This window comes from Rutilus rutilus (genome assembly GCF_951802725.1).
Source record: "Rutilus rutilus genome assembly, chromosome: 24".
Taxonomy (NCBI): Eukaryota; Metazoa; Chordata; class Actinopteri; order Cypriniformes; family Leuciscidae; genus Rutilus; species Rutilus rutilus.
The window spans coordinates 16,588,077-16,612,852 of NC_140228.1; the positions used below are offsets into that span (position 1 = coordinate 16,588,077).

Consider the following 24,776-nt stretch of genomic DNA (forward strand, 5'->3'; position numbering starts at 1 on the left):
GTGGTACAGCGGTAGCAGCAGTCAGAGAGGGGCTCCCCCCAGGCCATCCCAGCAGTCTCCGCTCCCGCAGCCCCACCCGGAGCTCCCCCCGGAGATGGAAGCGGAGGACTCGCTGGAGCTGCAGCTGCAGCAGTGGAGCCTGGCTAGATTCGCCGTGGCGGCCGTGGAGCACGCTCTCCCTCTCATCAGGACAGGTGAGAGTCCTCTTAAACCCTCTTTCCTGCTTCCAGCTGCTGCTGTTCCCCTCACACGTGCGCTTCCATCACTCATCATATTCCTCTCTTCTTTTTTTTTCTCCCATCCCCGCCTTCTCAGAGAGCCTGAAGGTTTTCCAACGGGTACTAGAGCTGCTGGCAGAGGCGCAGGGGCTGCTGGGAGACAGCGTAGCCCCCGAGGTGTGGGACGAGCACAGCCTGACTGCGACAGAGCTGGCAAGTGTCTTCAACAGCACTCCTCCATGGTGCAGATCCACAGCCAATGAGGCTGATGTCTGCATTAGTGCATACAAACGCACACCTGTCGCCCGCTCCATCTCACCCACTTCACTTACTCTGAGGGACAGATGCTCATCGTAGAACGTTAAGCCATCAGCGCAAATCAGTCATGGCACGACCGTTGTTTTTTAGGCAAGGTTCACCACTTAGTAGTCCCTGAATACATTTGCTTTTTCAATCTATATCATTTGTATTGGTTAAAAAAAAAGTCGCTTCAATAATGCTCTATTCAACAGCATTAGGTAATGCAATAGCTAACATGGAATAACAATGCTCATTTTAGTGTATTTATTAGTCTTAATGTTAATGTATTAATACATTTTTAACATTTCAAGTTGTATAGATTAACATTAATGTATTATGAATGAACATTAAAAATGAAAAATACAATATTTATAAATTAACCTAGATTAGTAGATTATTTAAGTTATTTTTTTTATTCATTGTACCTAATGCATTAACCAATGTTAATGTTTTTTGAGCCTTATTTTTAGTGTTTCCCAATAACCATCTATATGTCAACATTTAGGTATAATGAACTTACATTCTTTGTCAGCATTTTATTATTATATTATATTACATTACATAAATGAACACTTTTCAAATACATGTTAGGTCATAATGCAAAAACTAATGTTAACATAAATTGTGTTCTTATTGTAAAGTTTTACTATTCTCATTATGCAAAGTTGATCTCATTCAGCGTATGAGTATTTTACATAAAATTACATCAGTGCATTGCATACAAAGGATTATGTAGGTCGCATTACACTGATATATCCAAATTTGCCTCGTCCAATGATGATTATTGCCTGTAGAAATCTTTTTAAACTAACCCATTGTGCTTAGTGTGTGTGCGCACACCTATGAGAACGTTCCCCACCGCATATGATTATGCATATTTCACGGCATGCCTCTCTCCCTCATTGATCTTTAATACACGCTCATGGCATTTTATCTTGAAAAACTGCTGTCATCTGAAAACTTTCTTTGAAATGCACAGGACTCTTGCTGCCCCCTGCTGGCCGGAAAAAGACATGAGATCAATAAGTCTCTTTGTAATTTAGTTTTTTTTTTTTTTGTCTCATAAAAGAGGGAGAAATTACAGGCATGCATAGAGACGTTGGGAGATGTTATGTGCCACCACCATGGCATGACTTCCTCTGAACAGCCAGAATCATCTGTGATCCACCACCGAATGGTCTTCACGGGCACTGCCATTTTCACAATACGTTTCCTGCAAACCTTGTTACCTGTGGAGAAGGTGAGTGAGCATATGGCTGTGCCATTCTTAGACATTAATAAGCCGTGCCACCGTGGACATATGGCCGTGTCCTTCATGGTCATTATTAAAACAAATGAGAGTGTGAAACACACCAGAAGTCGCTGTGAAAGGGTCAATTGTTCAGTTAAGCTGTAGACCTAAGGACAGCACTGTAATTATAGACAAATTCATTAGAGTGTGTGCTTGTTTACTGCACATATGTGTGTTTATTACCTTATGTGTGTTGTCTTTGCAAACAGGCTGAAGATAACCTTCCGGAAAGTACAGTGGCTGCCATTTTCCTCTTGTGTCTTGACGCATCCTTCTGTGTGGCGTACCCCCTCATCCATGAGTCAGCCGTGGCGTACCTAGAGCAGGCTTGCTTTGAAAGATACAGCCTGTATCGTAGAGTATACCGTGTTTCTCACTGCATGGAGGCTACATGCGCCTTTTTAAAAGATGCACAGGCTGAGGTAATGATTTTTCAAGAGCTACTAACATGTAGGATATCTGCTTGAAGAATATATTTCTTCTAGTGGATTCATTATTAAGGCATGTAGTCGATATTTAAACTCTGCACTATTGTCTTATTAAATGAGTCACCATGAAATCCAAAACGCACATCTTTTTTTTTTTTTTTTTTATTCATGCGGCCCTTGTAATTTTTTATCAAAATAACTTACCCTCTACATTTTTTCTTGTTTAAGAAGCTGTTTTAAAATTCTACATCTATGTCTAAATAAATTAAAAAGAAAACACAAAAAACTAAAATATATTGAAATATTGACTCAAGTTGAGATTTGCTAAAGATTTAATTTATTAGTGTTATTAAATTATTAGTGAAAGGTAATATTTAATTATGAAAATAGAGTAAATGGGCATGAAATCTCTTCTCTTCTCTGATGACATGTCCACTGCTAGGAGGGCGGGACAACCTGCCACTCACATGACATCACAGCAATAGTAAACCACAACAATCCAACAATTCACTCAATTCCCAATGGACAAAATCAAGTTCCACCCTACATTTTTTTGCTTGTTCGAGAAGCCATTTCACATATATATATATATATATATATATATATATATATATATATATATATATATATATATCACATTAAGGAAGAAAAGAGTATCACAACTTCCATTTCATGCTAACTTAAAGGACCTGCTCACTAAAAGATTATTAATTACTCAGCCTTATGTCGAATTGCAATTAGTGCTTCAAGTGGAAATTTTGCTTTACAGGGCGATAAGAATTGGCATGAGCTTTTGGAGCTCGCTGACCAAGGAATAGATGCTTTTCCGTACCATCAGCACTTACCGATGGTGAAGGAATGCGTCCAAATTTGCTCCTACCTGTAAGTTTCTCACAATTATAGAAACCGTAAAAACACCATTGACATCTGCTGTTTTGTCTGGCACTGTGGAAGAAGTGTCATCGGATAAAAATCTGTAAAATCGTGTCTCTTCGTAGGTGGAAATTTGCACAAGCAAGCCCGCTCCTGCAGTCGGAGAGTCAGAAGATATTTCTGAAGCTTTTGTCTCACCCTCTGTCCCAAGTGAAGGTGGAAACCTACTCCTGCACTCTGAGCGTTTTGAAGGTACAAGATGTGCAGTGAAAACTAGGGAGCTTATTTTTAACCACTTCCTGTAGATAAGTGACAGAAAAGAAGAAGGGAAAAGTTCACCTAGATTTGGAACTTCCAGCTTAACCATCTTCTGATTTTTGCTGGAAGTATATGGTTTTTACAGGGTCAAACTTATCTAACATTCTTTGTGGTTGATTTGCTGGACTAGTACCTGCTAGGGCGAAAGTTAACCCATTAATCCAGTGTTTCCTGCACCACAGTTCAGTGTTGACTCTCAAAAAAGAATGGTCACTATAGATTCAGGAACAAATGATTTTTGTGACGCATGTTCCAGGTCCTGCCAATATCGAGCAACTTCGCACAGCCATTGAAGAGGAGTGGACCAACATTCCACAGGCCACAATCAACAACCTTGTTTTTTTTTAACAATACAGTAAAACTGCACGTTTTAGAGTGGCCTTTTATTGTGGCCAGCCTAAGGCACACCTGTGCAATAATCATGCTGTCTAATCAGCGTCTTGATGTGCCACACCTGTGAGGTGGATGGATTATCTCGGCAAAGGAGAAGTGCTCACTAACACAGATTTAGACAGATTTGTGAACAATATTTGAGAGAAATAGGCCTTTTGTGTACATAGAAAAAGTCTTAGATCTTTGAGTTCAGCTCATGAAAAATGGGGGCAAAAACAAAAGTGTTGCGTTTATAATTTTGTTCAGTGTATATATTATATAATTGTTATATTATATCATATTATAATAAAAAATGATGTAAGTATTTAACATTTTCACTACCAAAAAGTTCTGTAGTTTTGGTTCACTAAAACATAATTTGAAAGAAATTCATAATTTTATTCGAAATTTTATTCGACAAGGATGCATTAAATTAATCAAAAGATGCATTAATAATGTTACAAAATATTTATATTTCAAATAAATGCTGTCCTTTCTATTCATCAAACACAATTTCTACAATAATATTAAAGGAGAACTCTGGTCAATTTGAACATTGAGCTCATTTTTTTGTACATTTGGAGTGCTGTCAGTACAGAGAACAACGACAAAAATCGGTGTTTCCTACACCGTGTTATCCTCGTTTTAAAATTTGCACCCTGTTGACTTCAATGGGGCAAGTTTTAAACCTGCTTTTAGCCTCTTAACATCCTTTATGTGTCATTACAAGTGCACAGGTCATGTGAGTGATTCCTTCGGAGTGAACGCGGCTGAATCTGACTGCAGTAGATGTGAAAGATATTAATAAAAATGATGTTTATTCAGCCAGCGCACATACCTGTATTTACATCCTGTTTTCGGTCGAAGTCCACGCGCATAGGTTTAGTACCTATGATCACGCGCGTGAACTCGACAATCGACTACTGTGGACTTCGACCGAAAACAGGATGTAAATACAGGTATGTGCGCTGGCTGAATAAACATCATTTTTAATATATTTCTTCTATATTAATATACTATGTATATTTCTAATATATTCTCCTTCACTCCGAAGGAATCACTCACATGACCTGTGCACTTGTAATGACACATCAAGGATGTTAAGAGGCTAAAAGCAGGTTTAAAACTTGCCCCATTGAAGTCAACAGGGTGCAAATAAAAAAAAAAGGATAACACGGTGTAGGAAACACCGATTTTTGTCGTTGTTCTCTGTACTGACAGCACTCCAAATATACAAAAAAATGAGCTCAATGTTAAAATTGACCGGAGTTCTCCTTTAAGCAGCACACATATTTGTGTAAATGTTTTAACTGCATCTTTGAATAAATAAATGCAGCCTTGATAACCATAAGAGACCTCTTTCAAAAACATTCAAAAACCTAACCAACCCTAAACCTCTGAACAATAGTGCATATATTTAAAATTATACAAAAGTTTATATTCCAAAGCATCTTTTGGACTAGTTGGCAAGCTTGACCACCAGATGACCTGGTACTTCCAGCCAGAAATATTTTAGTTAAGAGTTCTTCCTTTTGCGGGGGGTAAAATGCACTTTTACCCCCTGCAATTACACTTCCTAGCAATTCTATTACACTCCTCATAGGGTGTTGGTGACTCTTGAACCCTGTAGACGGTAATATCCCCACCCTGACTTGCTGTTCTCACCCCCACAGGAGTGCTTGGGAGTTCAGAATGTGGCCAAACCGGCCTCATCCATCTGCAGCGGAGTGCATTTCTTGCTTCACTCCCGTGTCCTGTATGAGATCAGTGTGTTTGGCCTTCAAGACCAAGCAAGAGAGGTGAATAATTAATCTTCCTGTTTCCAGCGAGACCCCAAGTAATGCACAAAGAAGAAATATTTTGATACACCAATACACAGCTCGCTTATAAATAATGTATCCACGGTGTATGTTTAATGGGTTACTGAGGTCATGCTAAACTAGTGATTGACATTGGAAATGCCCCCGTCTCACTGCTGTAGGTGGCGTTTGGTGGATTTGGATGAGGTAGCTTGTTGTAAGTGCAATATCATAGCGCCATCAACTAACTTTATGTGTGATCCAAAGGTGAGCGCTGCTGCCAAGGATATTCTACTCTATCTGCTGAAGGGACGATTGATGATGACAGCCGCAAGTTGGAGCAGATTTAATGAGGCACTTTACCCGGTCATTCCTATATTACAGGTGCAAACACTCTTTCCTTTCTCCACATCTCTCTTCACACACACACAAGCGCATAGCAGCAATATAACCGTCAAACTTGGCTGAAAAAATAATTTCCAATGTAATATTAACGTGTTTGCAAGACGCCCGAGGCTGAATGGTAATATCCATGTTACGCCGCATTCTATTTTAAACATGGTTATCTTGTACTTTTCAACTACAGAAGCTGCGTTTCATTTTTTGAAGGGTGGGGTTGGAGTGGCATTGATTATTCATAAATCTTGTCAAGGTCATCACATTTGATTCATCTTAGCTGAAGCCTCTCAGTAATTGGTTTGTGCTGTCAATAAAGCAGTGGTGAAATAGTCGGAAATGTGTTTTTATTTATTGTTGTTCCAAGTTGTATTTAGGTTTTGGAAGTCTTATTTTCTGCTGTGTTAAAGCTTTGCATGTTTATGTATATTAGAGTTACGCCAGTACTGATGACGCCCTGGGAAACTGTATCTTGCTGTTAAGTGAAGCATCTGCTGAGAAGGAAGATGAGGTTTGTTCACCGCCTACTAGACTACGGATGGCCCTCCGGCTTCTGTTCACCAAGCATCACACGTGAGTTTAAAGTGCTCATCGATTTGGATTTCTATCACCTTATAATTACCAAAAGATGAAAATTCTGTCATCATTTACTCACACATATCATTTTCTTGTGTGAAACACAACAGGAGATGGTTGTAGAATGTTATTGCTGCTCTTTTACAACGAAGTTGAATGGGAACTGTGAAAGTCAAGGTTAATAAGCATTGTAAAAGTAGTTCCACATGGATATAGTCTTTTGAAACTATACAGTAGCTTTTCCAAGTGAAAAAGAAGTGCCATACATTGTATTGTATGTGCACTTGTAGTGTACAAATCTTAAAAATGTTCTTGCATGAAATAATATAAATATGATGTAATAAACTGAAACAAAAGTCTACTTAACTTACACTTTTACTACGGTTTCCTTACACAATTTATCACACTATAAAAAGTGCACTTTGTAATCATTGTTTTAATAATCTTTTGTCGTGCTTTAAAAACCTGTTGACTAACATACTAAAGCACATGTAAAGTACTTGATCATTTGAACTAGTATTCGATAATACATTTAAAGTTAATATTTTATATGTATTAAATTGCAACTTCATCATTACAAATGTTTAATTACAAACATATTTAAATACCTGAAATATAAGTTTTAATAAAAAATGTCATTAAAGGACATTTTATTTTATCATTAATGCTTGTTGGTACATATATATATATATATATATATATATATATATATACTTTTTTTATTATAATTTTTTTTATAAAGACAGTAGAATTAATTATGAAATTACACAAAGATGTACTTAAGTGGGTCAAAAAAGCACTCAAGTTCAGCTAATTGCATTTAATATAAAGTTAAACTATTTAATCGCAGTAAACATTCAGAAAAAATACATTAATTTGGCGCTTAACTATATTCTTTTAAAATATATTATTTTGGTAACACTTTACAATAAGGTTTATAAACGTTGATGTATTAACTAACATGAACGCAATGCATTTGTTACTGTATTTTTTAATCTTTGTTAATGTTAGTTAATACAAATAAACTGTTCATTGTTTGTTCATGTTAGTTCACAGTGCATTAACTAATGTTAACAAATACAACTCTTGATTTCAATAATGAAAATGAAGTTAACATTAACAAAGATTAATAAATGCTGTAGAAGTGCAGTTCATTATTAGTTCATTTGAACTAATGCAGTTAATTAATGTTAACTAATGAAACCTTATTGTAAAGTGTTAACATTATTTCTATTTAAAAGTATGCTAAAGTTTACTAGGCTAACAGACTGAAAGTTATGTTAGTCACAGAAAACATTGCACAGTCATGATAAGCATTCAGTTTCATTGAATGGAAAAGAGCAGGTCTGGCATTGAGCTTAATAACGTCTTACCAAAGTCTGTAAATACTGTGGTTCTGTTTGCAACTTTTAGCGTGAGGAATAAAGCAGTCCAACATCTGCTACCACACCTAACCAGCGCTGAGGGAGCCGGCAACTCCAGACCAACCCTGGACAGCTCCACATTGTCATGTTTACCAAATCTCTATGTTCTTAATAAAAGTGTGGACATAAAGTTGAGCAATTCAGAAAAGTCATACGTGAAGGTAAAATGCTGCTCCCTCACTCAGCAGCCTATTAATAATACACTCTTGTGTTGCTTTGAATCCACTGTATGGAGTAGTTATTATTGGCATTGACACCATGTAAAAAACAATTGCTCTGTTCTTAGTGATCTTGACAAAATCTTAAGTAAATGTGTTTTTTTTTTTTTAAACAGGTGGAGTCTGTAAATAAATTGTACAATATCCTTGCGTCGGAAACGGTAGATCTAGTTTTGCGGAAATCTGCGGCTGATCAGTTGGCTATTGTTCTGCAAGGTGAGGAATCCTTCTGTGCATCCCTTTTTTTATCATTAACTAAATCTAAAATTAAAATGTAAACTGGAAAAAAATGCATTACTTGTAATTGTACTTGAAGTGCTAAAATAACAAACTAAATAAACTAAAACTTAAATGCTTAAACTTAATAAAAACCTATATAAAAATGACAAAAATACAACAAAAATTACTAACACTAACAAAATAAAAAAAAATAAAATCTAAGTCAAAATCTTAACAAAAACGATTATAGTATATCAGTTATACTAAAATAACACTGGTGTATCCATCCTTCCAAATTAACCTCAGGCTGAGAAGACACCATATTTAATTTATACATGTTCAATAGATTTGTTTTTACACTCTTTTTGTCTTTTAGATTAATTAAGACATTATAATCTTATGAGTGAACTTCATTAAATTAAACAAGTGAGGTCCATTTCTCTTGAAACACCTCACAAACCAATTTGTTTTGAAGAATGCTTGTGATCTTTGAAACATAAATTGACAAAGCAAATAACACATATTTCAACATATGCTAGAAACAAAGCCGGTCTTGATTTATTTTTCATTATGTTCTTTATAGATTCATCAATGCATGTGGTGCTGAAGGCCTTGGGCTTATCAGACAAGCTCATATCTTTCATCACGGAATGTGTCAACAACAATGTGGCGGTAAACATCACATTCTTTTTTGTTCAGTGAGCCTTTTATCCTGAATGAATTCAGGAAACTGGTGCCTGGGCATGATGCTTGAGTTAATGGTTTCAGTCAAGAGTGAGTCAGTCTTAATTCGCATCTCTTGCATGATCTCAGCATCCCTAGGCTGAAAGCTGCCAGCTTTGTCAAGTATTCCAGCCTGCTAATATGGCTAATTAGCGAGAATTATGCACAGAAATGTCTGGCAATTACGCCACGAGCAGAATCCGATACGTCTCCTCCATTTGCCATGCCTAGTTAGTGCTGTTACCGTCAATTACGTCACTGCTTTGGCTGTTTGTTTTGACTACTTGTCTAACTTTTTGTGTTGTTGTAGTTTTACAGTGAATGTTATGACTGCGGTTGTGATTGTTCTTGTGTAAACACTTCTAGACTCAATCGTGATGAATTATGACTTTTTCCTCTAAAAGCTGTGGCATAACACCACTCCAAACAGCTTAGGCCCCGTTTACATGTACATGGTTATTTTGAAAAATGGAGACTTTGAATTTCCCTTCGTTTGTGCCTTTCGTTTACACACAAACGGAGAATTCGCCTCTGAAAACGATTCTTTCTAAAAACTCCGTCCAGAGTGGAGATTTTGGAAAATGCATGTAGTGCATGTAAACTGAGGAAAAACAGGCAGCCGACGTCACAGTATGCGACAGACCTTGCACCTGCGTCAAAAGTGCGACCTATGTTTAACAGGAGCTCTACCTCCTGGTCAGTCCATAATAATGATGATCCTGGTGCCATCTTTCTTCAAAAGAGAAAGAGGAAGTGATTCGTTTCTGTGGTTGCTATTTTCAGGATTCTGATTGGCTAACGTGGGCTTGAGCTTCTCGTTACACTTCCACCTACATGTTTGGCTTGCTCTTGACGGCATATATACACGGGTTCGTGCAAATGAAAACTGACAGGTGTGCACAATGTTATTTTTGAAAACGAAGGGGGTGAAATGTCCGTTTATGAAAATAGCCGGCCACTTGTAAACTTAGCCTTAGCAGTGCAGTAGGTTATCGCAGATGTGTGGTTTTTCCTGGGGTCAACTAGAGATGGGAGAAACAAAACCTTTCAAATCTTTGAATCAGTTGAACCACTTGCCGTGCAAAGTGATCTTTCAAAGTATCTTTTGAAACGGCACATGCTGGTTGCTGGTCAGAATAGTGAAAATGCAACAAACTCAACCCAAACATGCATAAAAACACATTTTACAAACCAATTATAAATGTTTTATTGAAAGTATATTATCTATTAAATGCAATTAACAAATCATTTAATACCATTACATATGTACTGTCTGTATAATATGTGTTAATTTAATAAATTGTAGGCTTGTTTTAGCCGCGTTTCCACTGAAATTACCCGGAACTTTGTCCCAGGAACTTTTTTTCTCCCAGACCTATTGCTTCTATCTATTGACACTAGAAGGTTTTGCATTCAGGCTTTGTATTCATTATCCAGAGCATGGATTGCATGTTGGAGCCCAGCATATGCATGCTGAGGAAGCTGGTGTTTGCAGACCCCTCTCTGCGTCACAGTCTGGCTCAGCAGACGTCTCTTCTCATCACGCTGCTCAGAGGTACGGCACGTAAAACATCCCTCTGACCTTTCATTCAGCCTACTGTAGATAGTTGGTTAATTAGTCCCAAGAACCAAAGTTTTGTAGACACCTTTTTTGAAGATGTTAGTTTCCTTATTATTTTTCATCCTCTTGGAGTTTATGTCAGCCCCTTTGGCACAGTGATTGGGAAGGCCCTCAGTGTTCATGGTGCCAGTTTTGGGGTCCTTCTTTCAATCCCTCTAGCGCCACCAACAGTTCATAGTTCATTGCAATAGCATGTACAGTACCATTCAAGATTTTGGGGTCGGTATGTTTTTTTTTTCTTCTTTTAAAAAAAATAAAGAAGTCTCTTATGCTCACCAAGGCTGCATTCATTTGATCAAAAATACAGTGATACAGTTTAAAAGAACTGTTTTCTATTTTATATATAAGTACAGTATTTTATTCCTGTGATGCAAAGCTGAATTTTCAGCAGCCATTACGTCAGTCTTCTCTTCAGTGTCACATGATCCTTCAGAAATCATTCTAACATGCTGATTTAGTGCTAAAGAAGCATTTTTTTATTATTTTCAATTTTGAAAACAGTTGAGCTGCTTAATATTTTTGTAAAAAAAAATGCTTTGAAGAATAGAAAGTTAAAAAGAACCACATTTATTTCAAAAATAAATATTTTTATTAACATTATGCATGTCTGTACTGTCATTTTTGGTCAATCTGATTTACTGAAATTAAATTAATCAAGAAAAAATGTCTTGTAATGTGTCCATGCTGAATTAAGTATTTAAAAAAACATACTAACCCCAAACTTTTTGGATTGTTACAATTTTACAGCTTAGAAACAAAATAGTTTTCCTCAAATTTCTTGGATCATGCTGATTTATTTGTCAGTGATCTTCAGACGATGGCGGTGAAAGGTTTTTAAAAAAATGTAGTTTTGTTAAATAGGTTAAACTCATTCTTCTCACCGTATATTTGTGAAGGCTTAATTGCTTTATTTTCTGTTGATATGTGCAAAGTCTAAAGTCAGCACCACATACTGGTCAATTGTTACAAGAAATAACATATCTTCTTCTAGCCTTTCAACCAAAAAGAAAATATCAAAAGATCATGGCATCACAAGATCCACTGCTGTGTTTGGCCACTTAATTGTTGCTTGCAGTTGCATTTTGTTTATTTACTGCTGGAAATTTACAGCTATTGATATGACCCTCCAGTTCTCTAGTCTAGACAATGCACAAATGGCAAATGTAATATTTATTCATGTCCAGACATTTAGAAACATGTCCAGTGAAGAGCTCCCCGATAAGCTGTTTGCGAATGTTTGTGATCGTCTAGAGTACGGCGATGTAAAATTTTGGTTTTCCTATTTGTTTTGTTTTACTTTCACATCTATAATGGATGAGGTGTGTTGTTTTCCTTGTTATAGTTTTGTTTTCATGTTTTATTCCACCTCGGTCCCAGGATGCGGCCCTTAAAATCTGTTTGCCTCAACTAACCATTTTTAATGCGAATACATGCTGTACAATTCATGCTACGACACATTTGTACATTTAAATTATTGCTTCCCTGGTCATTTAAATGTTCTTTTTTCTTTTTAAGCATCTCTGTTGATAAAGGAGAGTCAGGGTGATGTGAGCGAGGCTGCCTCATTGATGTGCATTCTGCTGTTTGATGAAATCGCACGAATGGACGTTTGGTACGTTTTTTTGTTGTTGTATGATCTCACACTCCATTGGTCGATATGTAAAATATCTGCAGCTGGTTTCATCAAACCCTGTCAGTTAAAAAAAAACCTGTAAAGCCAGCTCTCCACTATCTCTGATGTGTGAAATCTTTGTATTACTAGCAGTTTATTGTCGCTTTAAGATGAATCACTTGTTGTATTCTTCAGTTGTATGTTGTATTCTTCAATTGTCGCATTTCAACCCCTAGTGGCAGTCGCATGGAACTTTCAAATTAAACGTGAAGCAACCATTACCCTCTACTTATTCACCATGGTAAAATGAAGGATTTGAATGAATATAATAAATGTATAAATATACCCACACAAAACAAATGACCTTCGTCTCAAAGAAAACATAGTGGGTTTTCTGGGGCTAATCAACATAAATTAAATAATGATGAAATAATTATGAAATCACCTCGCATTCATAGTTTTTAGAATACATCACATCCGAAGCTCAAATCAGATCTGAAATTTCCACATACGCTATGCATATGTTCAGAACTCCATGAACCTCCCGTACTACTCTACATTGAAAATGAACGATTTCTGGTCTGTCGCTTGTCGGAGATTAAAAAGTGGAAAGGCGGCTTAATAGTGATTACATTCTTATAATTATGAGTAAGGGTTTTGTTTAACTTAAAGGGATATTTCACCCAAAAATGAAAGTCAATGGGGTCCAGTGTTGTTTTTGTCTCCAATGTATTTCATAATGTAGATAAAAACAGTTGAAATATGGTAAGAACCAGAATGCTTTGGCTCGCGTTACATTTTATCATCTTTGTGCCATGATCAGGACTGACAAAGCTGGCTCAGACACAGGCCTGTCTTCCTTCTCACTGCCTGCTGCCATTATACGGAGGTAAATCACATCCATTAAGACATTCTAGCTGTGCATTAAAAGAAACAGCCGTTTAATTCCCCCATAACCTGACTTTCATAGGTGTCATGGGAAAATTAAATGTTGATTTAACTATTATTTGACAGATTAACTGTATTTGAAATGTATTACATCTCATATTTTCTTACAGGTATAATCTTCCGTTCCAAGCGCCTTCACACCATGCAGTGAGTCCCTACTGTTCAGTTCTCCCTCCATATTCAGACCTGCTGAGTCTGAAGCCTGCCTGGGAAGCACTGCAGATCACCTGGAACACAGCATGGCATTCTGGGATTGATGGACTGCTAGAGCGTCTGAGGGGTTTTAGGAGTGATGTACTGGAGTAAGTAGAATTTACTCGCATGCTTGTATAAGTTCATTGTGGTGAGTGTTTTAAGGGAAATTTTTATTTGAAGTGCCCCTATTATGCTTTTTTTCAGATATTAAGTTTCATGTGGTGTGTAATATAGCTGTTTGCGAATGTAAAATGTCTGCGAAGTTTCAAATATCAAAGTGCATGTTAAATAGAGGTACTGAACCGATTTAGAACGGCCTGAAACGATACTTTGATACAAGTTTCCTGTACGAATCCAAATAGGTTTGTAACATATTTGCATAATGTCAGCCTTTGGTCTTCATTGGTTGCCTGTGAACAACATCTAATTTGACCTGCCCTAAAAAAAATCTGTAGTTGTAGCTGAAGCCTGGAAAAGTTTGGTTTGCGCTGTTGACATGTTGGGACCGAATCCTTGATTGAATGGTTTCAGACACTGTGAGAAAAGAGGTGATTCTTAATGCTTCAATGTATATTATGAGAAAATGTAAGTGTCTTTGGACTTGGATGCATGTAAACCTATTCTAGACCTCCAAAACAAGAATAGGAATCTTTAAAATAGCATAATAGGTGCACTTTTGACATTCCCAAAGCCTTTTATTTGTTTTCAAGCACTCAAATTGTATTGAGCACTAGGAGTTTTAGGCAGTAAATCTGGATCATCTTAAGAGTTAAGATAGATAGTTTTTTTTTATTGCTGAACTGTTCGGAAACTTTTGCAGTAGAACTTAACGTCATTTTAATACACAGAAGCTGTTGATTTGTTACCAAGTATAAAATGATTACAGATCTGCTGATCTGCTGGCAGTAAACTTGTCTGGCCTCCCTAAAGGAATAAATGAAAAAATGTCATTATTTACGGTCGCTCCAAACCTCTATGCTGTAATCTATCTGTAGAAGAAAATTTTTATTTTATTTTTCAAGCTTTATGCTTCTGATACATAGTGACCATCTGTGTCAAACTTCAAAAAACAAGAAGGTGCCATAAAAGTTGATTTGTGCACTGTTCCGAGTCTTCTGAAGCCATATGATAGTTTTGTCTGAGGAACCTAACAATTTAAGTTTTTAAAATAGTTGTTCATTAATAATCATCACCGAGGATCATATCTAACATGTTTGCATCCAGAATAAAAAATAAAAAAATGCTTATGACACATGCAAGAATTAGTGACATTTTGGCCTCAGTGACATCAACATGCCACGTGGGTTAGAGTGCTGAAAGGTTTAACTCTTTTCGTAACCCCTTGTTTTCTGCTTCCTCCTCACCCTAAGGTTTCATGGTGATCTGGTGCTGTCCGAATCTCAGGTGGTGGTGTTAAGAATAAGCAATATAAGGTCCGGGTTAGGGGACTGCATTCACGGGGTCCGTGATGCAAGCTCCCACAGCACAGTGACCTTTGCCTTGACCAGAATGCACCTGTACCTTTTCGCTGACCGCCTTGCACTCAAATCCACTGCCCAGAGCAGCAAGAACATCCTGCAAACCCTAAGCTGGCACAACGCTGTAGAGAGGTAAACACACTGTGTGTGATCTATACATTTATTTTCCGTATACCTCCAGATATGTGATTTGTGATCGCCAGGCATGACTTTGCATGAGTTTGATGGAGTGCGCCAGCATTACACAGCCTTAAACAATGAATGAGCTGACACCTTCAGACACAAAGCAGAACGATATTTTATCTTTGGCAAAAGAGAGCGTAGAAATGACTCTGAAACTAAATATAGTACCATTCAAAAGTTTTGGGTCAGTAAGATTTATTTATTTTTTTAAAGAAATGTATTCAGCAAAGACACATTCAATCGATTAAAGGAATTGTTCACTTAAAAATTAAAATTCTGTCATTTACTCACCCTCAAGTTGTTTCAAACCTGTATGAATTTTTTTATTTTTTATTTTGAAGAATGTCGGTGACCAGACAGTGAATGGACCCCATTGACTTCCATAGTAGGAAAAAAAAAAACTATGGAAGTCAATGAAGCCCATCAACTGTTTGGTTACTGACATTCTTCAAAATAAAAAATAAAAAAATTCATACAGGTTTGAAACAACTTGAGGGTGAGTAAATGATGACGGAATGTTCCTTTAAACCTGTCCTAACCTGTTACAAAGTTATAATGTAAAATATACACTACCATTCAAAATGTCTGGTCAGTACGATTTTTGTCAATACTTATTGAGCAAGGATGAATTCAGTTGGTTAAAAGTGACAGTAAATGCATTTATAATGTTACAAAAGATTATATTTCATTAAAATGCTGTTCTTTTGAACTTCCTGTTCATCAAATAATTCTGAAAAAATTATTCACAAAAATATTAAGCATCACAACTGTTTGAACATTAATAAGAAGAAATAATTAGACAATTAATGATTCGTGAGGGATCATGTGACACTGGAGATATGACATCACAGCAATAACGTACAATTTTAAAATATATTAAAGAAAACAGTTGTTTTAAATTGCTTTTTTTTTTTTTATATATATATTGATGAAATTACTGTATTTTTCATAAAAACACACATATATGCAATTATGCATTAGACATGCGCATAAGCGACTTCTTTCAAAAACATTTTAAAATCTTACCAACACCAAACTTTTGAATGCCAACATGAACTCTTTTTTTTATTTTTTATTAACATAACAGATTTATTATGGTACGTCCAGCTTGCCGTCAAGATGAGAGGCTCTTGGTGGACATTGTCTCATTCCTTAACACCTTCTTCAAGCAGAATCAGTCTGTATTGGATCACCAGGACCTAAAATGGCTCCTAGAATTACTCCTAAAACAGGTATTTCTGAATAAACCCGTGCCACATACCACAGCCGTGTTGAATCCTTTATGGAGTGCTTTTATTTCTCTTTGGAGCCCTCGTAAAAACAATAAAGAGACTTATTGTACCTTGATAATTAAATTAGCTTGCCCTCCTGCCTCAAATGAACACAGTGTGGTGTATTTATTAGGAGGAGCTGAAATAAATCGCACTGCGGAGCAATACAAATACATTAATGTTGAATTAACGCTTGTAACAGAGAGACGTTCTTCAGCTGTCATTGTTTTTGTTTCTCACACTGGGGAAGAATGGCTTTATTTACTAAAAGTCTATTCCTGCCTTACCTCACATTAATGTGTATGTATGCAAACAAACCTGCCTTGACGCTTGACAGAGAACGCTGGGTTTGATGAAACGCCTGGTGGGGGAGGTAGTGAAATGCAGAGAGCATCCACAGTCGCTGGAGTGTTTCTCAAACATCTGTGCTGTCTAAATGAGAAACAGGCACAACCGTGTTTTTTCCAGTGGTGCCTGCTAAGACAAGCACATGCTTATTAATATTCTTTTGCACAAAATTTTTGTATGCTGCATCATTAGAGCTTTGGACATGAATGATTGCTCAAATTGTGTGGCTTACTGAAGAGGTAAAAAAAATTTGCATTGAAAAGGGCCACACAAATATCAAAGGAGAGGAATATCATACAGAATTACGGGTGGGTTAAAAAGCAATCACTCATAATGTCTTAGCAACCACTTAAAAACCACACCAAACACCATAGCAACTACCTAGCAATTCTTTAGCAACCATCTCTAACCCCCTAGCAAATGACTAGCGATGCACAAGGAACCTTAGAGACCCCCTTTCTTCTATACAAACCAAAACACCTATGCAACCGCACAGAACACCCAACAGCAACTTCCCAACTATTCCTGAGTAACCGCCAAGACTACCAATCAGAACACCCGCCACACACATTACAATTTTTTTTTTTTTACCTGCCTAACAACCATTCTGAACATCCTAGCGATCTCCTAGTGGCCCTAGCAACTAGTGGTGCAACGGATCACTAAACTTACGGTTCGGATCATAGCACGTTTTTTTGAATCACGGATCAGACAATTTTTCAGATCAGCAAAATGTTTTAGAAAATACACAAATTACAACCACAGATAAATGCAATATAACAAAGTTACAAATTAAGTAAGGTCTAACAGTAGTATTCAGGTACAGAAATGTAATCATTAAATGTAATATAGTGTTCACTGTATAAGTTAAATATAGATTAATCTTTGTTAAAATGTCTTTAGTTGTTTTATTAACATTTAAGTGGTTAGTTCACCCAAAAAATTTAAATGATTTCATAATTTACTCAGCCATCCTAGGTGTATATGACTAGGAAAAAAACATATTTAAGTTTATAAATGATAATAATTTGTTTCCGAAATAGAGTTCCGGCGGAAGAGTGACCTCTGACCCAACACATGACGTATGATGTAGGAGTTTTGTAAGCTTAGGTGAGGGTAGATGCCTATCGCGGTTCAAAAAAATAGGACTGGGCAACAAACTCAAGCTCCTCCAACATTTCTCTTAAATATTCTCGTTTTAGACTTCTTATTTGTGGCCGGTGTTTTGTTTTGCTCTATCCTCTGCGCTTCTGCGTTCGTCAATATGTCATGTGTCAGGTCGGAGGTTACTCTTCTGCCGAAACTCTATTCTTGTACAGCCGTTGACTGAAGCCAGTGATTCTATTTTATAAATATGGATATTTTTCTTAAAAAAACACACTGCTTCACTTCAGAAGGCTTTTATTAACCCACTGGAACCATATGGATTACTTTTATGATGGATGGATGTGCTTTTTTTGGGCTTCAAAATCTCAGTTACTATTCACTCCCATTACAAAGCTTGGAAGAGCCAGGATATTTTTTAAATATAACTCAGATTGTGTTTGGCTGAAAGAAGAAAGATTTTTGGGTGAACTAACCCTTTAATGACTTAGCAGCAGGTATTTATAGGTTGCTGTCACTTTAAGCCCCAATGAACGGATCCAATGTAAAGATACACATTCGATTTCTTTCTCAACTGTTAATGTTCACTTAAAGGGGTCCTATAATGGTACATGCACTTTTACAAGTTGATTGTACTGAAATGTGCGTTGGCAGTGCCTGTACACAACCATCATATAATGATAAAAATCCATCCAGTGGTTTTTTTTAATCTCCTTATATGTTTTCCCCTGTCTCAAATCGAGCCGTCTGACCGTGTGACGTCACACGGTCGGACGCCCCTCCCACGATTGTTAATTGACAGCAGCGTTTCAACACAGACCCTCCCTGAGCGAGCTGTCATAATAGTCCGCGCGGACATTGTTGATACGCTGGAGCAGAATGGTGTCTAAGCGATTGTGGTGTTCTGTTCTTGGGTGTAATAACGAACACAGCAGTCATTTTGATGTTCCTAAATCCGAACCGCTGAAGACGCAGTGGCTGAGTTTGTTTTCGAAGGGAATATTCCCCACGATCAACGTCAATGCTTTCATGTTTGCGCGAATCATTTCTCACCAGACTGCTTTATAAACGAGGGTCAGTATAAAGTTGGTTTTGCTAAGAAGCTGCTCCTGAAAAAAGGATCAGTACCAACTATTCGTGTTCCTGCTGCACCCCCAGAAGAAGAAGTGAGTGTAACGTTTTATTAACCTTTATATTAATCTTTGCAAATAGCTTGCACGCTTCACGATGAATGAGGCTAAGGTTTACACTCAGGGTACATTACGGCATGTTTTCCATGTACAACGTTCTCAATATAATGCATAATCCCAAGTTTATAATGAACAACGCGTTATGGTTATTGTGTTATTACAAACTGTGTACGCACAGAACAGAGGGGCGGGGTGAGCAAAGCTCATTATCATTTAAAGACACATGCACTTAAACGGCGTGCTGAAAACAGAGCTGTTTTTGACCAGGTAAAATGAGTGTTTTCTTACAATACTAATGAGAATTTTTAATTAAAGTATATTACAAACTTTTCATTTAGACCCTAAAGAATCATAATAACTTAATAACAAAAATGGCATTATATGACCCCTTTAAGACATAACAACAGTTCTTACGAGAATACTTGCAGTGACGGGTATTTTACCATAATTTTGTGTGTATGTGTCCGTTCAAGCGCAAGAAGATGTGAAAGGAATCAATTTGAATCAATCTGAAGGCTTCTGTGTGTGCGTGCATTGGGTGTGTGCAGCTGCACGCTCAGATAACAGCGCACAATTGAGTTCTCTTTCGCCTCTTGTGCTTGAATGGTTTAAAATCGCTTAAATGTCAAAATTGTCAAGAAAAGACGTGCAAATGATAAACTTTCACTCTGATGGTTAAACTTAGCAATTAATCCGTGAATCACATGCGTGACGAACCGTGGGGCCTGGTCCGTACGGATCACAGATCAACTGCGATCCGTTGCACCCTTACAAGCAACTAGCCCGAACACCCTAAAAATCACACAGAACACTCTAGCACAGCAACCACCCAAATATTATGACATTGGCTTTAACAGGGGGAACTCCACACACATTTTCTTCAGAATGTGTAAAATCTACTTTTGTCCCTGCTGTGTGAATTTGTAGGCAAATTATATGCAGGATTAAGATTTCTAGTGTTGCTGAATGAGGAATTTGTAATAAAGCTGCTATTTTTAGTAGTCGTTCCTGTGGAGGATAAGGATGGGGTCATCAAATTGTGTTCAGCTGAATCAGGAGGTATAAGATGGCAGTAATTGACAGATCACATTGTTATGTAGCTGTGTATTCGTGTGTGTGTGTAGGAGTCACACACCCTGCTGAACTTGTTGCTGAGTGCTGAACTGCAGACCCACACACAGATCCAATCACAGGGGGAAGTGGACAAGCTTCAGGCCCACCTCAGTCACCGGCTACAGAGAGAACTGACTGGCCTCTTCAACACTCTGCTGCTTCGAATGACACACACTCCTGACAGGTAACACACACACACACACACACACACACACACACAGTGGTGGGTGACGTGACTCACAGACACTGAATGAGTCACTCACACACACCAAATGACTCACTTGACTCATTTAACAACAGACCCACACTTACTGACTCACTCATATTCTTTAACACATGGAGTCAACCGCTCTATCTATAGAACAAACCCACACACACTGTGGCACCTGAGTACTGTCTTGGCCCTAATTCCTGTTTGAAGGCTGTAGGAATTGAAGTTCTTCAGTATCTCCCTTGACTGTTAGGCCTTAATACACTACCAATCAAAAAATAGGGATCGGTAAGAATTTTTATTTTATTTTTATTGTTTAAAGAAGTCTCTTCTGCTCAATAAAAAAACAGTAATATAAGCCATGGCCCCAGGAAGCTTCTAAAAACGTTTTTATTAAGTCAAATCAAGATATCACTTTTTGCTAAAAGATCACTGGTCTTTTTTTTTTTCTATCAAGATGATTGGTTTGCAGGCTGCTGTGCATTTTAATTAAATCTTCAAATGTATTCAAGAGCCGTAGCAGCTATTGAGTTTAACATGCACCTGTGGTTAGTGAGGGTGCTAAAACACTCTGTCACATCTGTTTACTCCCCAAAACACACTCATTGAAACCATTTAGACCGACAAGGCAGATTTGTTATTCCTAAAACACTCTTCCTTTTCTCTCTCCTGTACATGCATAAAATGTTTAGCTATCCTAATTAGGAGACTTCTGCTTCTACCTGCCATCTGGGGGGAAATACAAATCTAATGACGCTTTTGATTTAATCTTGTTATTTACGGAATAACACTTCTGAAAACTCCATAAGGATCCGTAAATTGGAAACTCCCACTGTTAGTTGTTGATGTATCAAGGCCCTGTAATGCAAATCTGATCTACTAAGACATTTCCCTGCATGCATTTTCAGTTTATGAGCAGCAATCTAACATGTATCGTTTGTTCAGGGTGCTTGTTATGGTTCTTATATGTTATGATATAGAACTATATAAATGAACTATATACATTTAGTTTGTAATTCTTCATAATACAAGAAACGTAATTTAAAATAGCATGAATATGTTTCTTTGCAAAAAAATAAAAAAGTATACTATAGGTTTAAACATGAAAGGAGTGGTCTGGTGTTGCAAAAAGAATAGAAAGCATCAATTATTTTAAAGGTTGTATCAGTGATTTCAGGCCCCACATTTTTTTTAATCACATTCATCTATGATGCGTTTTTTTGACGGCATGCTTATGGGGCGGGCAGCTAGCGGATCGTTAGGAAAGATTAGATGAATGTGATCCTTTTTTTTTTTGCCCTGAAATCACTGATACAACCTTTAATTAACAAAAAAAAAAAAAAAAAAAAATTAATAGATAATTAAAATTAAAACACAATCGGCATTTAAAATCTGCAACTTTTTGGTTACCGGCCCTGATACTACTCATACTACTAAGCTACATATATTATCAATGTTAAAAAAAAAAAAAAAATAGAAGTCTTTTGTAACATTAAATGTCTTTACTGTCATTTTTGGTCAATATAATGCATCCTTGTTACATAAAAAAAAAAATTGTATTGACAAACTAAGGAACGGTAGTGCATAGTGCTTACGGTGGCCCATTAGTGCACATCACAACAAAGCTGATACAGCAAACGCAAGTTAACAACATAGCGGAATCAAGCCACAAGACAACATAATCAAACCAGAACACAACGGATCAAGCCAGAACACAACAGATCAAGCTACAACGTAACGGAATCAAGCCACAACACAACGGATCAAGCTGCAACACAACGGAATCAAGCTGCAACACAACGGAATCAAGCCGCAACATAACGGAATCAAGCCACGACACAACGAAACAAACCACAACACAAATGATCATGTCGCACCACAACGGAATCAAGCCACAGCGTACTGGAATCCAGCCACAACACAACGGATCAAGCTGCCTGCAACACAATGGAATCAAGCCACAACATAACGGAATCAAGCCACAACACAACGAAACAAACCACAACACAAATGATCATGTCGCACCACAACGGAATCAAGCCACAGCGTACTGGAATCAAGCCACAACAGAAAAAAGTCATCAAAATCAAAATTTGTTTATATTTACAAAATACAATTAAGTTGTTCAGTGAAAACTGAAAATCTTTGCACTTTTGTCAGTCAAATAAAGTTGAAAGAGAATTAACAAATTACAGATTTGCGATTTTAATTGCATTTTACAAAATGTCCCAACTTTTCTTGATTTGGGGTTGTATTATGATCACTGTTCTTCACTTTGCATTTTTTGTCTACTTTTAAGGGTGTGTGGGGTTCTGTCCGGACCGTTTGCTTCTGAGCTGTCTCTGCGCCTGCTACAGTGCCTGCGCTTGTCCGACGCTCCATGCTTCTACGGTCTGCCCTCTCTTGAGCGCACGCTCAGGACCATGGCCCATGTGACCGCCCTGCCCGGCTGGAGCACACACGCACCCAGCATGGAGCCAAACACACTCTGCCTCAAATACCTCAGTGGCCTCTTGGAAGTATGCATACACACATGTTCTCAAGTGCCTTGGTTACACACTAGAATATATTTTGCGCAGATTATATACACGCTTCCTGTTTCTCTCATCCAGACAGAACACATTAAACGCACATTCGCACGCAGGGTCCAAGATGTTCCCAAACACTTGAGCATGAATCACTTCATACAAATCAGCCGAGTCTCAGCTGTATCTCATATTTTTGCATCAATATTGCTCTATAACCTAATTAAACTCTTAACTTAAAGGAATAGTTCACTTAAAAAAGAAAATTTTGTCATCATTTACTCACCCTCAAGTTGTTTCAAACCTGTATGAATTACTTTCTTCTGCTGAACACAAAGGAAGATATTTTGAAGAATGTCGGTAACCAGATAGTTAATGGACCCCATTGACTTCCATAGTTGGAAAAAAAAATATTATGGAAGTCAATGGGGTCCTGCAACAGTTTGGCATACTTGAATATACCTTGACATCTAGGTGGGTTGGTAAAAAAAAATAGCAAATGAAAATATGTAATTGAAACACAAATGACCCCTATTTGTCTCCCAGACAGCTAATTATGATCGTGTTTGACTGCTCTTCCCAGGTCATCTCTTCATTCTACGTTGATTTGGGAGGAAACTCAATGTCCTTCATGGGCAAAGGAGTGACAAAAAATGCTGTTATCTGCCTGCTTCACCTGTCACATGAGATGATGAAAGAAACCAAAAACGAGGTCAGAAACGCCTTTGCAATTGAAAATTATATCAGAAGGCTTTGAAACTGACACAAGGGGGTGCTAACACTTCTTCTAATCAATTTAGTGAACATGATATTGGTCGATTATATTGGTTTATAACTAGAAACCTGTTTAAAGGGATAGTTCATCCAAAAATGAAAATTCTGTCATCATTTACTCCCCCTCATGTTGTTCCAAATAGGTACGAGTTTCTCTCTTCTGATGAACATAAAAGAAGATATTATGAAGAATGTTGGTAACCAAATTCTCCAAAATATTTCTTCTTTTATGTTCATCAGAAGACAGAAACTCGATTTGGAACAACATGAGAGGGAGTAAATGATGACAGAATTGAAATTTTTGGGTGAACTATTCCTTTAATACTAAGTTTGATCATTATACTACCAATTAAGTATCGGTTACATTAGTACAGCAGTTTTACGCTCCACGCTTTGTGTGTTGTTTAAGGACTGGATATCTTTGTGGTCTTTGGGGCGGGAGCAAAGTTCTGATGAGCAGAGTGCCGCACAGCTTGGCTTGGCCTGGTTAATTCCCCTGTGGGTGGACCGAGACCCTGAGGTTAGACCTTCACGTCTAAAATAAACATTGGGACTATGCAGTAGGTACTCAACATGAAGTATTGTTTTGAATAGGTGACATGAAATACTTTTTGGAAGTTTACATCTCCTGTGTTGTGACATGCTAAGTTTAATCTAAAACAGGTTTAAACAGGTTTTGCTAATTATTTTATTCTCATCATGAATGCAGCTTTCCTGTATACATGTTAATTCAGAGACTACATTGAATTATTTTTTTTATTTTTTTATACACCCTATGACCATTTAAAATGACCTAATGGGGAAGGTAACTTTTTTTTATATTATTTCGTATTTTTTTTTCTATTTATTAACATTTTGAATTAGCTTAGTTTTATATTTTCAGTTTTCATTTTAGTTTTTGTAATTTTATGTGCTTTTTGCATTCTTAATTTCTATTTTTATTTTATTTTTTTCGTATTTATTACCTTTATAAATTAAAAATTTATAGATTAAAAATATCTTTTCCAAGAGCATCCTGACCAAGACAGGCAGCAGCACAATTAACAAG

General features: G+C 37.1%; 1 protein-coding gene across 2 annotated transcripts in view; it reads left to right on the forward strand.

The window, feature by feature from the left end:
* rttn (rotatin) overlaps window positions 1-24,776 on the forward strand; it is a 57,515-nt gene that overhangs the window by 6,774 nt on the left and 25,965 nt on the right. For both annotated transcript variants that reach the window (XM_084398194.1, XM_084398195.1), the window contains exons 9-30: window positions 10-194; window positions 316-431; window positions 1,588-1,758; window positions 2,019-2,231; window positions 3,007-3,119; window positions 3,236-3,362; window positions 5,474-5,599; window positions 5,867-5,983; window positions 6,429-6,568; window positions 7,985-8,156; window positions 8,330-8,429; window positions 9,016-9,104; window positions 10,593-10,710; window positions 12,292-12,388; window positions 13,212-13,277; window positions 13,447-13,638; window positions 14,902-15,141; window positions 16,280-16,424; window positions 20,230-20,402; window positions 22,729-22,948; window positions 23,538-23,666; window positions 24,138-24,248. In XM_084398194.1, coding sequence (XP_084254320.1) covers window positions 10-194; window positions 316-431; window positions 1,588-1,758; window positions 2,019-2,231; window positions 3,007-3,119; window positions 3,236-3,362; window positions 5,474-5,599; window positions 5,867-5,983; window positions 6,429-6,568; window positions 7,985-8,156; window positions 8,330-8,429; window positions 9,016-9,104; window positions 10,593-10,710; window positions 12,292-12,388; window positions 13,212-13,277; window positions 13,447-13,638; window positions 14,902-15,141; window positions 16,280-16,424; window positions 20,230-20,402; window positions 22,729-22,948; window positions 23,538-23,666; window positions 24,138-24,248 — 3,160 coding nt within the window. The remainder of the gene's footprint in view (window positions 1-9; window positions 195-315; window positions 432-1,587; window positions 1,759-2,018; window positions 2,232-3,006; window positions 3,120-3,235; window positions 3,363-5,473; window positions 5,600-5,866; window positions 5,984-6,428; window positions 6,569-7,984; window positions 8,157-8,329; window positions 8,430-9,015; window positions 9,105-10,592; window positions 10,711-12,291; window positions 12,389-13,211; window positions 13,278-13,446; window positions 13,639-14,901; window positions 15,142-16,279; window positions 16,425-20,229; window positions 20,403-22,728; window positions 22,949-23,537; window positions 23,667-24,137; window positions 24,249-24,776) is intronic.